The 26,606-nt window shown below is 41.5% G+C and overlaps 1 protein-coding gene across 1 annotated transcript in view; it reads right to left on the reverse strand.

The window, feature by feature from the left end:
- Positions 1-26,606, reverse strand: part of Heg1 (heart development protein with EGF like domains 1) — a 93,177-nt gene that overhangs the window by 5,696 nt on the left and 60,875 nt on the right. The window contains exons 11-17 of the mRNA XM_048345831.1: positions 26,344-26,402; positions 25,952-26,112; positions 20,906-21,040; positions 12,700-12,742; positions 12,268-12,305; positions 3,546-3,633; positions 352-526 (exon numbers count right to left, since the gene is read on the reverse strand). Of these exons, the coding sequence (XP_048201788.1) occupies positions 352-526; positions 3,546-3,633; positions 12,268-12,305; positions 12,700-12,742; positions 20,906-21,040; positions 25,952-26,112; positions 26,344-26,402 (699 nt within the window). The remainder of the gene's footprint in view (positions 1-351; positions 527-3,545; positions 3,634-12,267; positions 12,306-12,699; positions 12,743-20,905; positions 21,041-25,951; positions 26,113-26,343; positions 26,403-26,606) is intronic.

The raw sequence follows: 26,606 nt of genomic DNA on the forward strand, positions 1-26,606 counted from the left end.
ATAAATGTATGTGAAAATATGTAGGCAAAAATCTTGTGCTCTTGAACCCTTTAGCCAGCTGTAATGCTTTTTTGGCCAGTCCTGGGGCTTGAACTCAGGGCCTGAGCACTATCCCTGGCTTCCTTTTGCTCAAGGTTAGCACTCTTGAGCCACGGCACCACGTCTGTCACTTTCTCTATATAGATGTTGCTGAGGAATCGAACCCAGGGCTTCATGCATGTTAGGCAAGCACTCTTCCCCTAAGCCACATTCCCAGCCCTGTAATGTTTTCTTTATAGCCAAACAGAATTCTCTTCTCTGACCAGGTGGGAGCCTGTGGTTGTGCTGGGCACAGGAGGGCACAATACACACCGAATAGTACACATCCGTCATCTGGAGGAGGTTTTTGGTGCTTCCATTCTCATGCATTTCAATGACTTCTCGGCCCCACTCTTGTGAACGAGGGTTCTTGGGGTACTCGGCATAGGGGGACATTTGGAAATCCCCACTTTTGAAGATGAGCTTGCTTATGTCATTTTTACTTTTTCTGTGAGATGAAAAACAAAATTTTGAAAACCACTGTGAATAAGTTATATAAAGAAATATTACTTATGTAAACACCAACCATTATTTTGCAATGTAAATTAGACTTTAATTTCTGTGTGGGTGCTCACTGAGGAATGTTTAGTAGTATTTGCCTAAACAAGTAAAAATGAAATTAGATACAAAACAAAGATGCAAGAAGACTTCCCATCTAAAAGGGCCTGAAGCAAGAGTGCCTGCCTCGTATACATGAGGCCCTGGGTTCGATTCCCCAGCACCACATATACAGAAAATGGCCAGAAGTGGCGCTGCGGCTCAAGTGGCAGAGTGCTAGCCTTGAGCAAAAAGAAGCCAGGGACAGTATTGAGGCCCTGAGTCCAAGCCCCAGGACTGGCCAAAAAAAAAAAAAGGGCCTGAAGCTGCAACAGAGTAGTTAGACTCCCTTGTGGGAGAAGGTCACCATCTTGGGGAAGCCAAGGAAACAACACTCAAAAGTGCATGGACTGCCAGGCCCTGGTGGCTCACGTCTATAATCCTGGCTACTAGGAGGCTGAGATCTGAAGATCATGGTTTGAAGCCAGCCCTGACAGCAAAGTCCACAAGATTCTTATCTCCAATAAACTACTCAGAAAAAGCCAGAGGTGGCACTGTGGCTTAAGTGGTAGAACACTAGCCTTAAGCACAGAGAGCCCAAGCCATGAGTTCAAACCCCAGGACCAGCAAAACAAAACAAAACTACACGGACTGCCAGAAGACACACCATCTGCCCGAGCACCAGAAGAAACACGGGAGAGTCTAGGTCTCACCCAGACTTAATGCATCAAGTGCTCTGGCTTAGTGAAGACAGCTAACTTGGCCCCTGGTGCTACAAGAAAAGCTGGGACTGGAGTCCAATGTCTCACCTCTCCAGCCAGCGTTTTTCACTACTAACTTCATAAATAGCAAAAGCAGATGGTTACAAAAAAGCCCACTTATACACAGACTATTCAGATTCTCACTTCAGTCCAAGTGTGAAACCAGATTATGAGGTTTTACTATTAGTTAGCTGTTGGAATATGCAGTTCTACACTACATCTGTCCATTGAGCCTAAAACTGACATTTTAAATTTTTGCCTTGGTAAAACAATCTGAAGTTTCTTCCTTCTCAATCACTTACCAATAAGTAAAATGTATGGGAAAAGTATGAAATGATTCAGGTTTATAAAACCACATGTTTAACTTATGGCTGGGGTGCTGCTCCTTTTTGCAAGTTCAAAGCATACCTGCTACTAGCCTGGTGGGGGGAGCATCTGGTCTCAAACAATGACTTCTTTGTTCTTATCTAACTTCCCTTCTCAGTAACCAAGGTCCTTTCGCAGGTTGTGCTTATACAACCTGGCACAGAACTGGTTGAAAAATATGACACCTTTACCCTCCTTGACCTTTGGCCCTATAGATAACTAGATGTTCATTTCCATGCAATTTCAATTGCAATTTCTGACAGCAATTTGGTGAATGAGAGACAAAGGCCTGTCTTAATCTCTGTTGGAGAGGAATTCTTAAAACATCTTTCTTGTCAATGGTAGAAAAGATAATGTACTACCTCAGAAAGTTCCCTCTGTCTTTCCTGTGTAGATAATTCTTGCCATGAATTACCATCTAAATCAAAGGCCAGAATTTTCCTTCATTTGAACAAATAATCAGAGAGAAGGGGATCAAGCCCCTCCTTTCTCTTCCTTTCCCAATACAAACTCAATTCTACTGGCTTCCAAAAAGCCTAGAGCCAAGTTTACTGCTCATCCCCTTGCTGCTACAGCTTCTCTAGATAACCCCTTTTCATCTTGCTCTGTCTGCATCCATCCATCCATCTGTCCATCTACCTACCCATCTATCTGTCTAAATATAGGTATAATACCATTTTTCAATTTGTAGGGTTTCATTATGCTATCATGTATACATATATATATATCATTTTTCTCTATATATGTCTCATCTATACACATAGATATATATATAGAGATGAGATATATATGTAGACAGTATATATGAAATATATAGGTGATGTATATACCTATGTATCTTTCTATCATATTTCAATCTCTTCACCTTCAAATACTCCCTCTGCCCAGTCCCTCCTGCCATTCTGTGGGCTGTCTTTATTATTTTTTTCTTCTTTTTTGGTGTTTTGAGACATTATGTAGCCCAAGCTAGCTTCAATTTAAATTCATGATCCCTCTGCCTCAGCAAACGCTGGAATTTGTAATTTCTAAGTTCTGGAATCACCAGCATGCAACACCATACCTGGCTTTACTTTCTTGTTACTATCCTTTGGAGCACGAAAGTTCTCTCATGTTGAAGGACTGGGGATTGAACCCAGGTCCTCACGTGCTAATCAAGCCTCTACCTCAGAACTCCAGCTCTGGAGCTCAACAATTCTTTTTGTTTTGTTTTCTTTACCAGTCCTGGGGCTTGGGACTCAGGGCCTGCGCACTGTCCCTGGCTTCTTTTTGCTCAAAGCAAGCACTCTGCTTCTTGAGTCATAGTTCCAGCCTTTTCGGTTTATGTGGTGCTGAGGAATTGAACCCAGAACTTCATGCATGCCAGGCAAGCACCCTATCACAAAGCAACATTCCCAGCCCTCAACAGTTCTTAATTCTGTTGAAATCTAGTTTATCTCTTTTTGGTTGTTGTTGACTGTGATTTTTGGATTATTTTTGTGCTGGTCTTGGGCCTTGAATTCAGGGCTTGAGTGCTATTCCTTTTTTTTGCTCAAGGCTAGTGCTCTACCATTTGAGCCACATCTCCATTCCAGCTTTTTACTATTTATTTATTTTGGAGGATTTTCATTTTTTAATAAAGAAAGTAAAGTTCCATTTATTCTCTTTCAAATTTTTCTCAGGTACCAACTATTCTGAATTTCCTTCTTTTTAATTGTTCAGCCACACATTATGATTAAATGCTGCAAACTACCTCAAATATTCTTCAAGAGTGGAAACAGGCCCTTGCATAACAGGCAAAAAAACAGGAATAGGATCATCACTTACCTGCAACAGGTAATAATCAGGGCAATGCCGAGGATGAGTAGAAGCCCACCTCCTGCTGCAGCAATCACTACCGTGATAAGCTGATAGGCTAAATATGGTAAACAAACACAAACAGAGATAATGCATGAATACTAAAGGAGAGTCTTTCCTTTCACCAACAGCCACCACTCTGCCTCAGTTGGAGACCCCTCCTTTCACTCTCTAGTCTTCTGCAAGGAATCCTCCCTAAACAGCCTTACATTTTCTTTATTGAGAAGCTACCCCTAGAATGGTGGCTCCTAAACACCACCTGCAGACCAACCACTGTGATGACCTTTTAGTAAAAAGATAAAGCAAAAAATGTTTTTCACAAACTTATTTCATTTTAATAGCTGTTCTTATTCTTCTTACTTTTATGGATCACTTAAAATGGTGTCTTTATTGTGTGTAGCTATTGCCTCAGAAATTTTTTTTTTTTTTTTTTGGTACTAGAGAATGAACCCAGGGCCTGAGCCAGGACCTTGAACTTGCTGAGCAAACACTCTACCACTTGAGCATTTGTTTTCATTTTGCTTTTTACCCTGAGCTGGCCTTGAACCCAAGATCATCCTGTATCTTTGTCACCCCAGTTTAATTTAGGTCATATGCATACATTGTCATGTACATCTTTGTTTTAATTATTAATTAATTATGTGCCAATCCTGGAGCTTCAATTCAGGGCTTGGGCTCTGCTTCTGAGCTTTTTTGGGTCAAGAACAGCACTCAAGTCACAGATCCACTTCTGGCTTTCTGGTTGTTAACTGGAGGTAAAAGTCTCATGGATGTTCCTGCCCAGGGTAGCTTTGAACCACAATCTTTAGCTCTCAATCCTCCTGAGCAGGATTACAGATCTGAGCCACTGCTGGTGCCCAACTGATGGTTTTTTTTTTTTTAAAGATAGCAAAAGAAACCAAGGCTTTCCTTGATCACTTCTTCTTCTTCTTCTTCTTCTTCTTCTTCTTCTTCTTCTTCTTCTTCTTCTTCTTCTTTTTTTTTTTTGCCAGTCCTGGGGCTTGGACTCAGGGCCTGAGCACTGTCCCTGGCTTCTTCTTGCTCAAGGATAGCACTCTGCCACTTGAGCCATAGCACCACTTCTGGCATTTTCTATATATGTGGTGCTGAGGAATCAAACCCAGGGCTTCATGTATATGAAGCAAGCACTCTTGCCACTAGGCCATATTCCCAGCCCCCTTGATCACTTATTATTCTTTGGTGTTAAATACTATTTAACTTTTGTGCTTGATAGTAAGAGTAAATATAAATGTTGATTCCAAGTCAGGATTGTACTCAATTTAAAAGAGACAAAGACAACCCTAAGCTAGGCCATCCCATTTTATAAGAACCATTACTAATCAGCCAAGTCTAGGGTCTGGGAACTGCATACACCATGCTAGGAATCCAGGAAGCTCCTTACTAAATATGCACTGTGTTTAGTTACCAGAAATTAGCAGTGACATAAACAAGTATATATCACATATAATACACAATACTAAAAGTTTTAATTGATTGGGCTCTATACGTGTGTATTTCTGACAAAAAATTATTTTCAATACATTTTGCTAGCAGGTTGATTTTATTTTCCTGTGGAAATGTAAATGAAATTGTATTTTCAGGTGCAAAATCTGGAATAAAAAGCCAATGATCAGATTTTATGCAGTTAATGAAAACTGGTACAAATGTTCTCTAGGCATTCAAGTATGGTCATCCCTTCTGAGTAAGCCCCTTGGTTGCTAAGTTCCTGCAGCTGCTGCTGTTTGTGAGTAAGGACAGGAAATCTGCTTTCTCACAGACACTTCAGTATTTCACAAGCAACAATTCTTTCCCTTAATCTTCACAGCTTGGCATTGTTAGCATTGCTAGCATCTTTCATCAAATCAACTCACTCTGGGCCCTCATCTTTCCTGTAAGCTCTATTTGTCTTTGCTTACTACATGCTTATTTGGAAGAACCCTACTGTCCACTTGGCCTCTTGCCTTCAGGCAACTGTTTACTCCTTTCCATCTGTAGCGAGGGTGATGATGTTTATTTATACATGTAGCAACATTGGGCATCCTCTGACCACAGCTAGTTAGGTATAAACACATGGTCCAAACTGAATCAACTGGTTCTAGGAATCTCAGACTGGCAAAAAGAGAAGCCCGCTTTTGCTTTCAAAATGGCTAAACCAGTGATACACACTCAAAAGCTGTATGAGGATTCTATCTTCCATCATGTTGTCTAAGAAGGGGAGAAAAATCCCATCTTCTATGGAGATTCCATCTTCTGTGTGTCCACAAACACACTAGGCAAAGAGCAACGAGGAGATAGAAGAGGAATGCACATTATCATGTGTTTTGAAAAGAAGGCCCTGCCCTCCGGCTGTCTGAATTCTCAGTGTCCAGTATTCTGCCATTCCCAATGCTGGCATACACTCTAACCCGCCCCCCAAAAACTTCTTTGCCTGTAATATTAGCTACTCAGGAGGCTGAGATCTGAGAATTACGGTTCAAAGCCAGCCCAGGCAAGAAAGTCCATGAGACTCATTTCTTTCTTTTTTTTTTTTTGGCCAGTCCTGGGCCTTGGACTCAGGGCCTGAGCACTGTCCCTGGCTTCTTCCCGCTCAAGGCTAGCACTCTGCCACTTGAGCCACAGCGCCGCTTCTGGCCGTTTTCTGTAATATGTGGTGCTGGGGAATCGAACCTAGGGCCTCGTGTATCCGAGGCAGGCACTCTTGCCACTAGGCTATATCCCCAGCCCCATGAGACTCATTTCTAATTAGCCACCTAAAAATCAGAAGTGGATCTGTGGCTCAAAGTGGAAGAGCACAAGCCTTGAGCAAAAAAAGCTCAGGGACAGCACCCAGGCCTTGAGTCCAGAACTATCCCACCACTGACCAAAACAAAACAAAAAAACTAGGTAGCCTTATTAGTTTTACTTTTTTTTTTTTTTTTGGCAGTACTGAAGTTTGAACGTAAGGCCTATCCATTGCAAGGCAAGTGCTCTATCACTTGAGCCACTCCTCCAGCCCAAAATTTTACCATCTAAATATTCCCATTCTTCTCTTCAATGCATTCTTTTATTCTCTTGGCACCTTCCAAAATTTACCTTTTTCAGCTCCCTGCCCTCCACTATGACGATTTCCTTTGTGACTCTGGCACTTTCGCCTAAGGTTTCTGCACTTTGTCTTGACAACAGTCCTTCCAAGTGGCAATATCAGACACAGTAATCCTCTCACCCGCCACCCTGTTTCCCTTCAGGTTCTGACAGAGGCCAGTCAAGATGGGTGAGATGACTACTTTAAGCGAGATGAGACACCCAACTAACTTCTGGGTAATAAGTGACCTCTCCTTTCTAAGCCATTTAGTGCTATCTTCCTGGACATTTCTGAGTAACGCCTGCTAACAAAGCATTTCCCCTGTTGTAATCTTTTTATGGCTTCCATGTAAGAACAGGGAAAACACAATTAAGAGGTATTTTATACACCTACCACTCATCTGTGGGTTGGGGTGGGAAGACTGGGAATATTCTTCAGTGGAATGTTCTGGTTTTACCAGAAAGGGGCTGTAAATAGAGGAGACAGTCTCTAACTCCTCCCTGGCCACACTGAGGTCTGTTGGGAAGGAACTCCCCTTGAGGATATCCAGAATCTGGGGAAAGTATATAAGTTCTATAACCACAGCACCAATAAACTATAAAATTATTAGAGGAGAATCTTTTTCAAGAAATGATTCTTCTGATCATATAAAATAATACGTATTGAAATGAACTCCAGGAATTGGAAACAAGGATTTTTTTCTTTGTTAAAAAAAGAAGTGGTCAGAAGGCTAAATATAGAACTCCCCTATGACCCAGCAGCCCCACTTTTGGGTATCTATCCAAAAGACCACAAACAAAATCACAGTAATGCCACCAGCACAACAATGTTCATCGCAGCACAATTTGTCATAGCGAAAATATGGAACCAACCCAGATGCCCCTCAGTAGACGAATGGATCAGGAAAATGTGGTACATATACACAATGGAATTTTATGCCTCTATCAGAAAGAATGACATTGTCCCATTTGTAAGGAAATGGAAGGACTTGGAAAAAATTATACTAAGTGAAGTGAGCCAGACCCAAAGAAACATGGACTCTATGGTCTCCCTTATTGGGAATAATTAGTACAGGTTTAGGCAACTCAGCAGAGCATCACAAGACCCAATAGCTATACCCTTATGAACACCTAAGACAATGCTAAGTGAAATGAACTCCATGTTATGGAGACAATTGTTATATCACAGTTCTAACTACTTTCAACGTCCCATGTGTATCTGTAGTTTCTACTATTGATGATGTTCTTGTATCACCTTCCTGTGGTTGTACCTACACTATCTCTGTAATCTTATCTGAGTATATTGGAAACCGTGTATACTGGTATTGGAACTAGGAAATTCAAAGGGAATACCAAAATTGAGAGACACAGGGTAAAAAAAGACAAACAACTACAATAGCAATACTTGCAAAACTGTTTGGTGTAAGTGAACTGAACACCTCAGGGGGGAAAAGGGCAAGGGGGAGGGGGAGGGGGGTATGAAGGACAAGGTAACAAACAGTTCAAGAAATGTATCCAATGCCTAACGTATGAAACTGTAACCTCTCTGTACATCAGTTTGATAATAAAAATTTGAAAAAAAAAAAAAAAGAAGTGGTTGGGCTGGGGATATGGCCTAGTGGCAAGAGCGCTTGCCTCGTATACTTGAAGCCCTGGGTTCGATTCCCCAGCACCACATATACATAAAATGGGCAGAAGTGGCACTGTGACTCAAGTGGCAGAGTGCTAGCCTTGAGCAAAGAGAAGCCAGCCAAGGCCCAGGACTGGCAAAAAAAAAAAAAAAAAAGAAGTGGTTGCTAAAGGCAATTAGAATTGGATAGTTAAATAAATTATATTACAAAATAGTATAGAATTATGAAATATGACCTTAGAAAATTATGGAAATGAAAGCATTTTCATGTACTAGGTTTAAAAATGATATATTCAGTGATGTTAAATTCCTTTTAAAGAAAGATACATACATATATATACATCCCTGGAAAGATGGACAATACTGGTGCCTCCTTTAAAATTCAGATTCTGATTCAGTAGGTCTGAAGTGGGAGGCCTGAAATTCTGTGTTGCTAACAAGCTCCTGGGTAACCTTCCTGCTGCTGGTCCCACAGACACACTTAGCAGCAAGAACACATGGATGAAACAGGTGATGAGATTGTTTAGTTGGATGACTATTAAGAACTTAGGAAAAAAAGAAGAATTTAGGAATGAGGGAATCTCAAGGCCAGGTACAAGACTGGATAATACTAGCTTTCTTGTCACATTAGATTTGGGAAAGAGTGTGCACCCAAGAAAGTCTGCACATAGAAGAAGCATTTCTTGTCTATGAAACTCCAGCCTGAGTCACAGCCCCTGGAAGGTAACTACTGTCTTTGCTGTTTCAGCATAAAATATTGAGTGATGAGTCATATACTCCCCCAACACCCTATCATCACAGTTAGAGATGACATCTAGGTAGTTCTTGGCCCCTTAACCAGCACCCAGGGCTTGGCCTAGAGCTCAGATTAAGGAGGCAGGTAGCAAGTATATATGTGGCTGGAGCAAGAACAATAAGTGTGGCCTTACGTATTATTACAAGTAATCATACTAGTCAGCCACTATTAATTGCTTTATAGCACTTAAATAATACAGATACGAAAGTCAGGTGTGATGACCTCTAGACTCCAAGCACTCTGGAGGCAGAAGTAGGAGGAGGACAAGTGAAGAGGCCAGCCTAGGCTGTGTAAATGAGAACCTATCTCAAAAACAAGTAAACAAAAATTACAAAATGAAATTATTCCACACTACTAGTGACAAACTGTCACTACCAGTTAGTTATAGCTGGGGACCAACAATCTAGGTAGATGTTGCCCTCTGCTGGACATAGTAATGATGACTGGATAGATGTGGAGGAAAAGTGAGTCTCAGGGATCTGAGGGGAATCCTGGCCACTTTCAGGACCCACAAACACCATGGAAATGATGGTATTTTTTCCTGATGTAAGGACTTTCAGAAAATTAAAGGAATGTAAGGGTATAGCATCTGGACTCATAACAGCTATTAGTGATCTGAGGGGGTGGGGAAGCACCAATTCCCCTGAGAGCACTAGAAAGTGAACAGTAGAATTCTGAGTCTCAGGAAGCTCCTTCCAAGCACACATAGCTTCCTGAACACACAAGCAGAAAAACTAGTTTTCTAAAAAGTGATTTTTTTAAACTTTTTTTTGGTGCTGAGGATTAAACCTAAGGTCTTGTGCATGCTAAGCAGGTACTCATGTACTCTACCACTGAGCTTCACCCCATCTCAGAAGTGATTTTTTAGCAAAGAACACGCACTGCTATATGATTTTTTAATTGACATAAGGCATCCACCCAGAAAAGAATCTTGATTACCTTCTAATTTTTAAATCTAAAATGTAATTGTTTCCTTGCCTTATTAAAGTGATTTTTCAGAACAGAGAACACATTTGATGTGAAGATAACTTGGGTCCATCATAACTGTGCTCCTGTGGTTTTACGGTGCCATGGTGTTCCATTAATGTATAGGACTGTCCACTCTCATTCTTTTTAAAAATTAAACATTAGAGCTGGAGCTAGTTGGTCACGCCAATAATCCTTTCTATTCCATTGGTTGAGATTTGAGCATTTCAGTTCAAAGCCAGCCTGGGTAGACAAGACTTTTATCTTCAAATAGCTAGTAAAAAACCTTAAGTAGAGATGTGGCTCAAGTAGCTCAACACACACACACACACACACACACACACACACACACACTAATTACATTAATTAATGAACATTAATTCTATGAGCATCTCTTTCCATTCCCTGATTCTATGCTTGTTTCCAAAAGTGCTTCTTATCATAGGCTCCCTACTCCAACTTCTTGCTAGTTTTCAGTCAACAGAAATTGAATGATGAGGGGCATCAGTAATCCTAAAGGGGGATGCAATCCCAGGTACCTACACTCTGGCCTGAGAATGGCTCTGTGCTGGGTTTATAGCAGTATGTCGTATGTTTTATTTTGTGTTTACTTATGCTCAAACTTCAACAATAGATTTTTCTAACAAGAAAGCTTTATAAAGAAAATGTCACTGGTGACATAAAAGGAAACTGGGAGCCTTTACACAAATAAAGTCATGTGTACATCCAATCTTGTACACTTAAAATATATACCATTAGCACACACATCTAAAGAGTAAGGGGCAAAACTATTCTAAAATAAATTCTTTTTTTTTTTTTTTTTTTGGCCAGTCCTGGGCCTTGGACTCAGGGCCTGAGCACTGTCCCTGGCTTCTTCCCGCTCAAGGCTAGCACTCTGCCACTTGAGCCACAGCGCCGCTTCTGGCCGTTTTCTGTATATGTGGTGCTGGGGAATCGAACCTAGGGCCTCGTGTATCCGAGGCAGGCACTCTTGCCACTAGGCTATATCCCCAGCCTAAAATAAATTCTTAATTGTTATTAATCCAATTTTTTTTTGCCAGTCCTGGGGCTTGAACTCAGGGCCTGAGCACTGTCCCTGACTTCTTTTTGTTCAAGGCTAGCATCTGCCAACTTGAGCCACAGTGCTACTTCCTGCTTTTTCTATATATGTGGTGCTGAGGAATCAAACCTAGGGCTTCATGTATATGAGGCAGGCACTCTTTTTTTTTTTTTTTTTTTGGCCAGTCCTGGGCCTTGGACTCAGGGCCTGAGCACCGTCCCTGGCTTCTTTTTGCTCAAGGCTAGCACTCTGCCACCTGAGCCACAGCGCCCCTTCTGGCCGTTTTCCATACATGTGGTGCTGGGGAATCGAACCGAGAGCTTCATGTGTAGGAAGCAAGCACTCTTGCCACTAGGCCATATTCCCAGCCCCACCCCAATTGTTTATATTTGAATTTTAGTTTCTAATGTCTCAAAATATTGACTTTAAACAAGTCACAGTTGGCCCAAGTGTGAACAGCAAGCTCACAAATCACTACCAGTACTCTAGGTTGCTTTGTATTTCACTCTCTACTTCAGGGGTACAGATTCCATCTTGTAGGCTTCCTGGCTGGCACTACACCCGAAGTCTCCTCACTGTCCCCAAATTCTCCTCTGTCTACTCTCCATGCTCTTTTCCTAAGCTATGAATCTTGCTGGCAACTCCAGTTTTTGACTACAGTCTAAACTACTCATCTTCGTGATCAAACTCCCAACAGTTGCGTCTCCATTTACCTTGCCAACCAACCCCTACCATCTGCCTTTTCCTCCTTTTATATTCCTGGCACACTCGCTCACTAATTGTACCCAGAACAAACACCAGGGCTTCATAGCTGTCCTCTGTCTGGATGTATTTCTCCTCCCATCCTTGCTGATCAAAGTCTCTCCAAACCTCCTTCCAATCCCATCCCAAGAAATACACAAAGGTGTGCGCACTCTCCTCTGGGTGTGGTCTTTGCCCTAACTCACACCTGTACTTGGTTTATCGTGTTAACTCTCCACATACACAGGGCCACTTAGGGATGCTCATCTCCCCCTTTTAGACCTTGAATGCTACAGAGCTCCAGGGCAGGTCTTTCTCTTTGTTCTCCCCATGCTACCCCAGCCCTGGGCCTGGACTTACATGGAGGAAGTCAGGAGATGAGAACCCCCCACCCACTTGAAAGCCAGGCTCCTGTTCAAGTGCATGCTGCTATACTTACGGTTTCCACAGTTGAGACCACCAAGGCCAAATGGGCAACTGCAAGTCAGGAGAGGGAAAAAACACACGAATTAGTGTCAAACTTCAAAACAAGTAGATAATTTCATTATTTAGTACAGATTCTTTATTAGGATGGGTTCTTTTAGGAAAGTTTTTTTTTGTTGTTGTTGTTTGTGTGTTTTGGCCAGTCCTGGGACTTATACTCAGGGCCTGGGCACTGTCCCTGAGCTCCTCTTGCTCAAGGCTAGCACTCTACCACTTGAGCCACAGTGCCATTTATGGCTTTTTCTGTTTATGTGGTACTGAGGAATCGAACCCTGGACTTCATGCATGGTAAGTAAGCACTCTACCACAGCCATATTCCCAGTTCCAGGATAATTTTTATAATAGGATTTGCAACAACTTTATCAGAGTAAATGACCATGGCACCTACCTCATACAGGTTTCATTTTCAAGTCTATATCCATCTTCACACGCTGTAAGAGAACAGAAAAACCCATGAATGTGTCTATTAACAACCTCCATGACTGGAATTCATGTTTAACTGACGGCTACCTGAAGTCTATAAAAGAGCATTCTAGAAACCAAAGGTGGCAAAGAGCTTTGAAGTGATTCAGGACCTAAACAATATTGCCAACTCACCTCTGAGACTTATCAAGAAACATTTCTTAACCTCTTTGTTGATTTCAGTTTCCCATCTATTAGCGGAAGATAAAAAAGGGAATAATAATACCTACTGTATAGTATTTTTAGATCAAGTAAAATAAGGCATGCACCAGCCTGGTATAAGCAGTAGAGAACCAGCCTATCAAGAATGAGGCCCTGACTATAAAAGATGGACTAGATGGGATACTCATGTGGACGTTAATGGAAAAGATTGTTTCTATAAAGAATTCAATTCTGGGAAGGCAGGCAAGGTCTTCTTCCTGTGTGTCAGGAAAGAAGTGAAGTGGTTTCAGTAACCATTGTTTGGATTTGGAAATACTCTGCAGTGGATTGAAGCATTTGGGCCATAGTTTGTTGTCAGTTAAGACCTACATCACATTTTCCTTGATTGTTGTTTGTTATTATGCTGTTTTGTGAACCTGTAAAAAACAAGTGCTTTTTATCTTGAAATTCAACAAACAGAATGAATAAGCATAGAATAATGCTATGTAGCCATGTCACTGTGAATAACGATTTCTTGCATAGCCATTTTAATTCCTGTTTGATTTTTACTTCTCTGTCGCTATGCAAAACTGATCAAAGGAAAGTAAACTTGTTTTACAATCTGTATGACTAATTGATTCGCTTTTGTAAGAATCAGATGGCATTATGCTTGTTGTACAATGCCATATTGGTATATAACATAACAGGAAACAGTATTGTATGATATATTTATAAATACTATAAAGAAAATATTGTGTTTCATGCATTCAGAAACTGGTGGTTTATATTCTCCCAACTGGTTCGACCTTTGCAGACACCTGTCCGTACCTTGTGGTGAGCCTTACCTTACCAGCATAGATTAAATGTGATGTGGAAGTCTAATTCCAAATTCTGTTCCATTGGAAGTAATTGCCAAGTCATCATAATTCTGACTTTCCTCCAGTAATGTTTACTTTTAAAATTAATTTTCAGTAAAGAAAATTTTAGCTAAGGTTTATAGAGCGTCTTAATTTTCCATTGGTTATGATGGGATGAATGTGTTTTTTAAATGCATTTTAGCACTGTAACTCTAAAATTTTTAAATAAACCATTTTAATTCCTGGAAAAAGAAAAGGATGAGGCCCTGAGTTCAAGTCCAGTGCTGTTATCCAACTATTACAGATAACAAAAAAGTAAAGAATTTAAAAAGATATGATAGTGAAATTGTACGCGATTAAGAAAAACACCTGAGGGGCTGGGGATATGGCCTAGTGGCAAGAGTGCTTGCCTCATATACTTGAAGCCCTGGGTTCGATTCCCCAGCACCACATATACAGAAAATGGCCAGAAGTGGCGCTGTGACTTAAGTGGCAGAGTGCTAGCCTTGAGCAAAACGAAGCCAGGGACAGTGGTCAGGCCCTGAATCCAAGGCCCAGGACTGGCAAAAAAAAAGAAAAAAAAACCTGAATGAGTAAATGAATGCATGTTTGTAACTGTAATTGCTTTTGGAAGTTCCCTATAGAGGAAGAACGTCTCCTATGGATCCATCCATATACACAAAGACAAATGTTTCACCCACTTCGATGTACAACGAACCTTCGACATGACATGGCTCACTTATCACTGTTTCATGAGGAGGTGGAAGCTGTGGGTGACACTCAGTAGGTCATGGTCTTGGTGAATGCCCCATTGTTTCTGCAGAGGACTCTGAGCATATCTTAGATGTGTCCTCATGGGTCCTCTGCCCAAGCACATAACTTTGAGCCCTCTGATGGCGCTGCTCTGGAGAGGCTGCTTCATCTGAAGTGCGAAGGCCCAGCTAGTCACCTGCACAAGCAGTTCTCAAATTTACCTGACCAGTAATACTTTGAACACTATATAATACATGCTTGGATGAAAGCAATGAAAAGCAGTCTTGTACACAAATCCGTTGCTAAAAGGAGTGATATAAAATTTTGCTTTATGATTATTGTATGACACAACTGTGTAAGAGACCACAGACAAGAAACGGTACAGAGGGGCTGGGGATATAGCCTAGTGGCAAGAGTGCCTGCCTCGGATACACGAGGCCCTAGGTTCGATTCCCCAGACCACATATACAGAAAATGGCCAGAAGCGGCGCTGTGGCTCAAGTGGCGGAGTGCTAGCCTTGAGCGGGAAGAAGCCAGGGACAGTGCTCAGGCCCTGAGTCCAAGGCCCAGGACTGGCCAAAAAAAAAAAAAAAGAAAAAGAAACGGTACAGAGCACAGAGCTGTCATCCCTGAACAGACTGCAGTTACGATGAGGGTGAGCTGTGAGAGCCAACGGCGCACATAGGCAGTGAGGTTGGAGGCAGGGTAGGTGAACTCCCTGCAGGGTGGGTCTGGAGGCCTTTCACAGATACTTCCCAGCATCTTGTTACAGATTTGTGCACAGTATTAACTTCGTGGGTGTGGTTAATATTTTTCCCCTTTCTACTTTTTACCTACTTTATTATCACAAACCATCTATTAACTTATCACTAGTTTTGTAGAAGTGTTTGGAAAACACTGTTGTAAATAATCTCTAAGGCTAAGTGTGGTGACACACATCTTTTTTTTTTTTTTTTTTTTTTTTTGGCCAGTCCTGGGCCTTGGACTCAGGGCCTGAGCACTGTCCCTGGCTTCTTCCCGCTCAAGGCTAGCACTCTGCCACGTGAGCCACAGCGCCGCTTCTGGCAGTTTTTTCTGTATATGTGGTGCTGGGGAATCGAACCTAGGGCCTCGTGTATCCGAGGCAGGCACTCTTGCCACTAGGCTATATCCCCAGCCCCCGACACACATCTTTAATTCCAAGTATGTGCAAAGCAAAGATGGGAAGATTATGGTTTGAGGCCAAACCACACAAAAATATTGCAACCCTATCTAAAAATAAGCTAGAGCTAAGTGCTAGTGGTTCACACCTGTAATCTTACACAGGAGGCTGATATCTCAAGGATGTGCCAGGCAGAAAAGTTGGCTGGACTCCATCTCCAAAATAACCATCAAAAAGCAGAGCTGGAGGCATGGCTCAAGTGGTAAGAGTGGCAGCTCAGCAAAGACAAGGCCCTAAGTTCAAAAATAAAATAAGCGAGGTATGGTGATACAAGCCTCTAGGTGATACAAGCTACTAGGGAGGTGAGTGAGGTAAGAGGATCTTGGTCCCAGGCAGGCTCAGGCAAAAATATACAATCCTTTCTGAAAAATAAACAAAAGCTTGAAAGGGGTGGGAGCATGGCTCAAATGGTAGAGATAGGTAAGTATAAGATCCTGAGTTTAAACTTCAATACCACCAAGTAAATAAGGAACACATAAATAATCTGTAATTTATCTCATGGAAGATAATTAAAGGGCTGTGAACCTGAACTGCAGTGCTAGAGATCCGTAGAATCACACTTTCTGAGCTACCTTTTCTTGTACAAAGGGAAGTTTATTATAAGAAGCGGACATGGGAAATCTCTATGGCGCTTATTGTAGGATGTCATGGGTGTCACTATGCCACTCAGAAACCATGCCAAGGGTGCCTAAAGAAATTTCTTGCAGGCTCCAGTGCCTAAAAAGATGGGGATTCTTCTCAACAACTATATTTTATGGACCCTGATTCTTCAAAATTATGTTATTTTTTTATTTACTGTCCAGGAAGTTCAGAACCTGAATGAGTGTCTGATTTTAGTAAATACATGGTTTATCTTTCTTCATTTTCACCATCCTTCTGGACTGTAGAGTCCAGAAGTAGTTAATCTCTTCTCAATCTAATTTACCTTTCAAATATTTTAAAATCTTACTTGAAAGAACCTAAGTGAAAATTATGATCAATGAAAAGATGAGCGAAAGAGAGACAGACTGTTAAGTAGGTGCATAATAGCAGAGAGAGGTTGTGCTAATGAGGGAAAAAGATAAATATGGTCCAAGTAGGTTATTTGTATGTATAAAAAGAATACAATAAAAACAGTTGAAACTATTAGAGTAAGAAGATAAGAGAGAGTGATTGAGGGGGTGAGATTGATTGACATATATTTTTTGTATTCTAATATATAACATCTTATTGTAAAAATTTTCATTAGGCATTTCAAATCTCCTATGCAGAAAGATGGAGCTAATCATATCCCATTTTAAAAGGTGATAATAAGACCCCCATCTCCAACCTTTGATACTTTGAATTTTCTGCTGGCCTTACTAGTGTGGGGCTTCTCTAAGGAACAAACTGAGGCACTGTGCTCCTTCCCATGTTGTGCCACTGTGTCATGCTAACTACGCAGGGTTATAGGAATGAAGGACTACCTAGGGATAGATGATCCATGGCTTAGACTGCAGGGTAGCTAAGGGTAGCTACATGGGGACTGCTCGCTTCTCTACCCATCTCAGCACTGAAGCAGGCTGTATCACTATTCTATTCTATTCTGAACACACTTCTTCCAGGATTTTTTTTTCCTGTCAGTCATGGGGCTTGAATTTAGGGCCTGGGTGCTACCCCTGAGCTTTTTGGTTCAAGGCTAATGCTGCTCTACCACTTTGAGCATAGCAACACTTTCGGTTTTCTAGTGCTTAATTAGAGATAAGAATCTCACAGACTTTCCTGTTTGGGGTGGCTCTGAACCTCGATCTTCAGATCTCAGCCTCTTGATTTTTTTTGGCCATGGGGCTTGAACTCTGGGCTTGGCTGCTGTCCCTGAGCTCTTCAGCTCAAGGTTAGTGCTCTACCACTTTGAGCCATAGCACCACTTCCAGTTTTCCAGTGGTTAAAGAGTCTCATGGACTTTCCTTGAACCACGATCCTCAGATCTCAGCCTCCTGAGTAGCTAGGATTACAAGTGTGAGTCACTGGTGCCTGGCAGGATCTCGGCCTCTTGAGTAGCTAGTATATAACAGGTATGAGCCACTAGCACCCAGCCTGGAAATGGTTTTACTCAAATCTATCTACCCAATATCATCTGCTGGGTAAGTTAGCACCCCATGACTGTTATCTAGTCATGCATAAGGCCCATCTGTTGTTTTGCCTGAGAACTCATGGGTTGGATTATTTTCATTTAGCTTCACAGGTAGCCTGACTCCATGATGAAATGACATATTTTTATTTTTAAAGGGCTCATTCAAGCCGGGTGCTGGTAGCTCACACCTATAATCCTAACTACTCAGGAGGCTGTGATCTGAAGATCATCATTCAAAGCCAGCCTTGTTAGGAAAGTCTATGAGACTCTTATCTCCAACAAACTATTAAAAAAAAAAAAAAGCCAGGAGTGGAGCTGTAGCTCAAGTGGTAAAGTGCTAGCCTTGAGCAAAAGAAGCTCAGGGTCAATTCCCAGGCCCTGAGTTCAAGCCCCAGGACCAGTGTACGTGAACACGCACATGCAAACACATACACACACGGCTCATTCAGTCATTCATCAAAGATTGTATGTTACTTCAACAGAGTGCTACTACATGCATAGAGCTGTGCTGGCAGCTCTTAGGGGGAAGCTCTGGTGCTCATTGGGACCAGTGTCTCACTGCATACCCAGAGGGACTGACTAGAAAGCACTTCAGATGAACCAAACACGCTCAGTTTGCAAATATGCCCAAAACGGGCTTCTCCCACCACTATGACAAAAAAGCAAATTCAAGACTGAAAAAAGAGAGAGAGAAAAAAACCCAATTGGTGAAGTTTTAATGATTCTTTTGATCTTTGCAGCAAACTAAATCAAGAGGTGCTGATCTCTTCCTACCAAATTTGCTGCCCTATCATTTGTGTTCATTTAACAGACATCTGAGCCCTACAATACGATGAGCACTATTTTAGACACGGTTCTGGCTCTTAAGGCATGTGTAGTCTGATGACATGTAAACAGATTTTTAGAATTTATATTTGTGCCCTGGTAGTTTTCTTCCACTTTGTGGCTCATGAAGCCTACATGATGGAAGAAAGAAGCTAAGAAGCCCATAGAAGATATACCTACTTGAATTTTAAATATGCTGGTATTCCAGCACCAGTGACCAGAAGATGTCACCACTAACCTATGAGAACCTAGCTGACAGGGCTGTGGTCTGTGAAGCTCCAAAATTCCATCATTGGAGGCCTGATGGCCACACATACTACTGAGAAGGAGCTTCACCTCAGCGACAAGACAAAAGCTATTTGACAACTCCTTGTACTACTTCTTAGGCAGCCAGATGGAAAACATAATGTTGTTAGTGCCCATATCATTTACAGCATGCATAAAGACATATAAAGCATATATACAGAACCTTTGGCCAATCCTCTACAGAAATAGAGAACAGAGTGTATATATATGTATTTTTTCTAAATCATGACAATCCAAGCTATACCTTAGCAAGTTTCTATATTGTTCTGTATGTACAAACATATACACACTTCTTAACGCCTCACATAAACTGTCGGTCAGTACACTGTCTTTGTGGGACTTTCAAAGCTACATATCATATGAAAATCATATGCAGCACACTTTCTAAATCCACATACTAAAGCTAGCATGTGAGGGGATCAATTATGAAACTGCTGACTTGGAAATACAGGGAAGTGGTTCAAGCCAGCCAAAAGCAGGCAGTTAGGGCCATTCTTGAAGAATGACACACAGGGGCATTTCTACACAACCACAGTCCCATCTACTTTGTATCTTCTGGCCCTATCTCATAGCATTCCCCTCCCCGCCGCAGACTGTAGTGCCATCACCTTCCCACATGAAGTCAGGCTCAAACCCTCAATTCTAAGAAGGGCACGGAACATTTGCATTAAGCCAGATAAAGGGGAATTAGGAATCATTATCTCTTTGTAGCAAAGCAGCAGCCTGGCATGGTACTGAGAAATGCTGTGTTTTAGTCACATACTGGGACGGATGCCCAAATCAGAGAGCTGGCCTTCCTTTTCAAAATGCATCACAGGTCTCACCTAGAGAGCTGCTGATGTCCACTTTAAAATAACTTTCTATCTAGACTTAACAAGGTCAGAGGGTCTAAAGTTCAAGATGAGAACACTGACCCAAAATATAATTTGGTATTCTTCTGATGGAATGAGTCCACTAATGGGAAGTCCTGACAGAAATAAGCAGCATGTCACCTTCCCCAGTAGGTGACTTTTACTCAGATCCCAGTACATCTGTCATCAGCAAAGTGTTGACTGAGCAGTAAATCTGTGCTACCCACTTTATAATGGGAGATAATGCTTAAAGCCCCATAAAAGACCAGCCTATGTATTTGCCAGTTCTTGTGATGATCACAAGGGCAGCAGTCTTAATTAATGTCAGGGTACACAGTGTCTGGACATGAATTAATTTTATTTTAAAGCAATATTTTTTGAACTGCATTCATTGAGCAGTCTTTATCTCAAAAGGAATAAATTTAAGTCTCACCCAAAAGGTTAGTAGAATTAGATTTCTGTTCTCAAATACTCCATGAAACCTTTAAAGCTATAACTCATTCATTTAACAACAGCCTGTGTAAAATACAAGAGTAAATGCTTGTAAGCTTACTAAACACTTCCATACACATTGCTTTTCTCAATTCTTAAAATATATAAAGACCCATGTTTATGCTCATTTTAAAGAAGAGAAAACTGAGGCTCAGAGACCCGAAATGCTTGTCTTGTGAGGCAGGGTGGGGCCCTGACCCAGGTCCTCTGAGCTTCAGCCGAGCGCATCGCCACAGCCGACACTAAAAGATCCAGGCCAGACTCCGTGCTTGTCTTTCCAACTTAAAAGATTAGCAGGCAGCAGATAAACCTTTGGGAAATAAAACAATATTTTTTTAAACTTCCTCCAAGTGAAAATAAGAAAAGGTCTTAAGCATTCTACGCTTCTTTTTTTTTCCTTTTGAATCAAACTGGCCAAGCTTGCATACACTGACAGAAACAATGCTATTGTTTTGAGGAGATAACTTATTCTTCTGCAAATAAAATAACAAGAACAGTCACCCTTAGTTTAGAAGAACATACATAGAACGGAAAGAGATGGGGAGGGTGCCAGGTACACAGAAGCGCCCCCATCCTGGAATAGGGCTCAGAATGATGGGTGAGCCTGTCTGTACCTCGGCAGGAGTGATCCATCTTATTAAACTGGAAGTAGCCTGACTTGCACTGGCACAGGGCAACGCCATCCAGGTCAGTGCAGATGGAGGTCTCTTTGTCACATTCTGGACTCTTCCGCTTGCACAAGCTGCCCGCTAGAATGAAGAAAAAAGAACAATGAAATGAACAAAACCTTTGTTACCTCACATCTCAAGACACTTGATCTGCTATTTCAAGAGGCTTCAGAAAGAGTTTCCCACAGGGTCTCTGAAAAGCATATCCCTCTAGAGGTCCGCTCTGCAAAGCCTTCTGCTATTCTTCTGTCAGCCCCAGAACCATTTACAAAATTTACTTTTTCCCACAGAGAAAGAAAGCTGGAAAGAAACAGGACATTGTCCCTCCTCTGATGCCCACCGTAAATGATAGCCTTAATGTGAAGTGTTCTTTTGCTTCACACTAAAGGACTATATGATGGGGGAGACTTGCAGGCCCAGGAGTCAGAAAACTCTTTAAAAAGGGGCTGGGAATGTGGCCTAGTGGCAGAGTGCTTCCCTCGCATGCGTGAAGCCCTGGGTTTGATTCCTCAGCACCACATTTACAGAAAAGGCTGGAAGTGGCACTGTGGCTCAAGTGGCAGAGTGCTTGCCTTGAGCAAAAAGAAGCCAGGGACAGTGCTCAGGCCCTGAGTTCAAGCCCCAGGACTGGGAAAGAAAAGAAAGGAAGGAAGGAAGGAAGGAAGGAAGGAAGGAAGGAAGGAAGGAAGGAAGGAAGGAAGGAAGGAAGGAAGGAAGGAAGGAAGGAAGGAAGGAAGGAAGGAAGGAAGGAAGGAAGGAAGGAAGGAAGGAAGGAAGGAAGGAAGGGAAAGAAAGAAAGAAAGAAAGAAAGAAAGAAAGAAAGAAAGAAAGAAAGAAAGAAAGAAAGAAAGATAGATCACAAAAAGACACCATTTTCTGGGTTGAGATTAGTTGAGACAGGACCAAAACCAACTCACACTGGCCAGATTTACCTCAGGTGAAAGCATGTCTTGGTCTGTGTCTCTGCATGGCCGAGTAGGGTTGGGGATTCTACCCTCCCCTTTTTGTGCCAGTACTTAAATTGTACTTAAATTCAGGGACTCAGGATCTTGTTTAGCTTTTCTGCTCAAGGTCTGCACTCTATCATTTGAACCATACCTACATTCTCAACTTTTTGCTGTTTAACTGGAGATAAAGAGTCTCTCAGATTTGTCTGCCTGGGCTAGCTTTAAATCAAGAACCTCAGATCTTAGCTTCTTAAATATCTATGATTACCTGTGTTAGCCTCCAGTACCAAGCTTAAGGGGACTTTCTTTTGGGCTTAGAACCATTTGGATATTTATAACATCATTCATGGTCCATGCAAGATTATCAGCATAAGCAGATGGCCAAGGGCAGCCATCAAGAAGTGTATATGTGAAGCATAAGCATCTGTCTTGCCATGTACCAAATGATTTCATGGTCCATGGGATACACATTTCCTTCTCCTCGCCTAGAGAGGCCAAAACCACTTCTTCTGGCAGTGTAGCAACAACTACATGCTTCCTAATAGAGACTTATTGCAAGGAAAGTTATGAGAAATAATCTGCATACCCAGAGCTGGAGTGTAGTTATGTTTACCTAGTTGTCCCCTAATTACAGTGATGGTTCCTTGAGGTTTATTCATCTCCAGGTCTTTGGGATTTTGTATAAGGGTACATATGTGACAAAGGCTCTGTCAGCTTATCAGCCACCATACCACCGTCAAGAAACAGGCAAGGAGAGGATCATTCAGGCTGCTTCCATATTCACTTTAGGATCTTATTAATTCATGGACGACAAAGAATCATTTCATTCTTACCAAAAAGCATCCATACTTGGGCATATGATCCTCTATAAGGTTTTTTATTATTTTACTTTTTATTGTCAAAGTGATGTACAGAGGGGTTACAATTTCATATGTAAGGCATAAGGCAGTGAGTACACTTCTTATCTAACTTGTTACCTCCCTCATTTTATTTCTACCTTCCCTCCTTTCCAAATCCCCCTGCCCCATAAGGTTTTATACAGCCGACAATAGAGTTCATGTCATCTTCTGAGATAGGCCCAGAAAAAAAGCATGTGTAAATGGGGTCCACAGGCAGTAGAACAAAAAATATGAAACAAACTGGATAGTGAATAGTAACTTAGTTCCACCCATGTGTGGGGCAAAGTAAGACAGAAATGTGCAAGAGGCAAGACAAGGGCTAGTTTAACTTGGGAAGAGAGCTACAATGGGAAGGCAATGAGTTACTGTGCAATGAGGAGTGGCTGCTCATTTTCTAAGCATAGTCTTCTCTCCTCAGCCCTAAAAAAGACTCCAACCTATTAAGAAACCTAGTATCAGCTGTTAACACTGCAACACTCCTCCTTGCCCAGGCAGGTTCTAGTATGGGAGCTGGCAAAAGGGCTCAGACCACACAGATTCCCAGTGTCTATTCCTTTTATGAGTCCTAAGAGCTGGGGCTGGTGGACAGCCTGGGCTCAGTAAGGTAAGTTTAGGACACGATTTCATTCTCAACACTGAATTTCCTGCTTTTATCAGTGGAAGTTGTCATGCTAAATCAGAGCCCCATTTGTATGTGTGATAAAATTTCTTTTGTTTATTGTAAAAAGTTTTTATTTAAAAGGGAAAGAATTTAAAGTGGAAAAATCTCACCAGGCAAACACTGTAAAGCTGGCACTAGAGAGCTACTGAACCTCCACAATTCCTCATCTAAACTCTTTGAAAACTTTGTTATTCACTTTTAGGACAGCAAAGCTATCTAGGCTGCACTAGCCTTGTCCAGAAGTCAGACCTGGCAGGCCCGATTAGATATTTTCTGGAAGCCAATGACATGTTTTCCTTACATCCTGTTCATCGATCCAGGCTACTTGCAAATGTTTATCACTGTGCTAAAGGAATAGTTCCCTGCACAGAAGCAGCTTTGTGCATAAGCAAGGAGAATAAGGCCCCGCCTCAGCTGTGAGGAGTTGTTTCCTAAAAATTCTCAAAGAACATTCTGTCACAAATCCATCAAACAGAGCCATACATAATCTCATTTTCATTTTAAGCCCAGTGATGTGATTTTTCTATGTTCACAATTCCCATGGTCTTTCCTAGGCATAACATCCGCCAAAACAGACAATGAACACTTAAGTAATTCTAGGGCTGAGACATTCCATGGGGGATTTCCAAGGTCTCTAAACTTTTGGAGGCCATGACCTACAGTTCTTCGAAAGGCAAGGAAGTGGACATTTTGTGAACCGAAAGGAGAGAAAATGCTCCTTCCTAATGGAGGTATCCAGAGTGCCCCAGTGCTGCCTATAAGCTAAAACATTCTCCTGTGCAGAAATAGGGAGTCCACTTCTTTAGCACTCAGAAAAGTTCAGAAGAGATCAAGTTGCATGGTGGGTAAAACCTGGAGAAGGCCTGAGTAGAAATCCAGGAATATGAGTCTATTTTCAGCCATTAGGTATAGCTGTCTTTATTCTTAAAAAAAAAAAAAAAAAGTAAAGAATGAAAGCCTCAGTAAGGAAGCAAGGATCACAGGAATTCCTTATAAGCTATATCCAAGTTGTCTGAAGAAGAAAATAGACAGGGTTGTTATAAAAAGACTTTTATAAATCCAAATATCCAGCCACTTGAATTGCAAGGCATGCAAGCATTTGTTGGGGACACACAAAAAAGTATCTTAGTATAATGGCGATCATATAGAATGTAGTCTATAAATAATTGATAGCATCCTAAAGGAAGAGGAAAAATGGGCACTCGTGGGACCTCAGCAAGAGAAATGAAAAAGTAAACCCCCAAAGCCTCATTTTCAGCACAAGGTAATTCAGCTCAATGAATTTTTTAACCAATTTCTCAAAAGATAGCCACTTCAACTGCAAAGAGTTTAGTCCGTTTTTTTTTTTTTTTAAAATACGTAACTAGTCAACCTCCAGCACTAATCTTGGAGTGAAATGTTAACTACCCAGATCCCAAGCTCTGCAATATATTGGCCCACGCGGGAAGCTCTCTGGACCAGCAGTTACAAAATCCTGACTTAACTGGAAAGTCCTTAATTAACCAGCAGATAGAGTGCCCAAACCTGATACCTTCAACTTATATCCATCATCTGGCTACCACATGGGAGGATTTAGACTAGGTTCTATATCCTTTGCCAGCTCTAGTGATGTGGTAAAATGAACCCACTTTCATCACTTATGATGCTCCAAGTGGGACTGGACCCTTTGCAAAAATGCATTTTTGATTGCTGCATAGTTTTCCCACTATAGATGTGTGAAACCCCCAATCTTAAGATCTCAGTCTGCTTTCCTAATTTGTCTCTAATCTCTTTCTTCCTTTACCTTACCCTAGATGCATCATAGAAACTTTAGACAAGAAGCAACAGATATGTTGAAAATGAGCTGTACAACTTATGGGTAGGATAGGAGGGAAAGAACTGGGAGACACCAGAGAAGGGATGACATTGTCTGACAAGAAATGGACTCATTACCTGACTTATGTAACTGTAACCCCTCTGTACATCACCTTTACATTAAGAATTTTTAAATCACAAAAAGAAACAACAGAATAGGAAAGTCCTCATCATTACTGACACCATTGGAAGAATTCTGCCCTACATTCTTCTAGTCTTATATGACTTTTCAAACAAACGTAAAAAAATAATACTTTACATGCTTTAAAATTTTTTGAGTAGTAATGACCATGATGATGGTTTGGGGGTCACTTAGAAGCATATCCACTCCATGTTTGAATTCCAGTACCCACAGGAAACAAGAGTAGATTCTCTTTATTCTATCAGCTCATAAGGTCTCTCCCCCCACCTCTATACTGTATAGAAGAAACAAGTTGAGTGCCTAGGATCAGTTGCCTTCAAGTCCATGTACACACAAAACTGTGTGTGCCTGTGTGTCTATCAAGCACTGTGTTTCACATTCATTCCAATCACAAGTTCCTTCCTATGTAAGCTTTCCTGGGCCTAACCCCTAAATGTCTTATGTTTCTCTTTAGGTCTGTGCCTGACTACAAGGGAGAATTCCTCTTACCTCTAAAGATCCTCCTTTGAGACCCCAAGAGCTGGCAGACCTCAGCAGAGGAGCTGCAGGAGTTGACACATTTCTGGATCCCATCAGCCAGGTCAAACAGTGTCACATTGGAGGCCAGGGAAAACGTGGCTTGCACTGAGATCACCACCATACTAGACTCCCTAAGGGAAAAGTTTGTGAGATTTTAGTTGTCCTAAAGTGGCATTTGGTCCTCAGGGATTTTGGAAAGTGTCACTGCCATTCTCCAGTGAAGGAATAAAGGCCCAGGACCTTGGTCCTGGATTACTCAGTGGTTTGGTCAAAATAGAGCCTGGTTTTTATTATCACCCATGTTAGAGCAGCCGCCGCTTTCCACAGGCTGGTTCAAAAGCAAATATAATTCTATTTCTTACCTAGAAGCGTGAACTGTAGATCGGATATAACCAGGTAATGTTGAAAAACACATATTTAACTGCAAAGAAGAACAGGACTGTCATTAACTGATAGACAAAAGCTTTGGACTAAAAACTGATTCCTATTTCAGGATAAAATAGGCATTTTCCAGCCATCAAGTTATCAGCAGGCAGCTTTATACAGAACCAATGTCCCTTTTTTTGTTCCCTTTTTAAATGCCTTTTTGTTGTTCACTGAGTACAAAGGGACAGAAAGAGATAGT

The sequence above is a fragment of the Perognathus longimembris genome, chromosome 5 (genome assembly GCF_023159225.1).
Source record: "Perognathus longimembris pacificus isolate PPM17 chromosome 5, ASM2315922v1, whole genome shotgun sequence".
Taxonomy (NCBI): domain Eukaryota; kingdom Metazoa; phylum Chordata; class Mammalia; order Rodentia; family Heteromyidae; genus Perognathus; species Perognathus longimembris.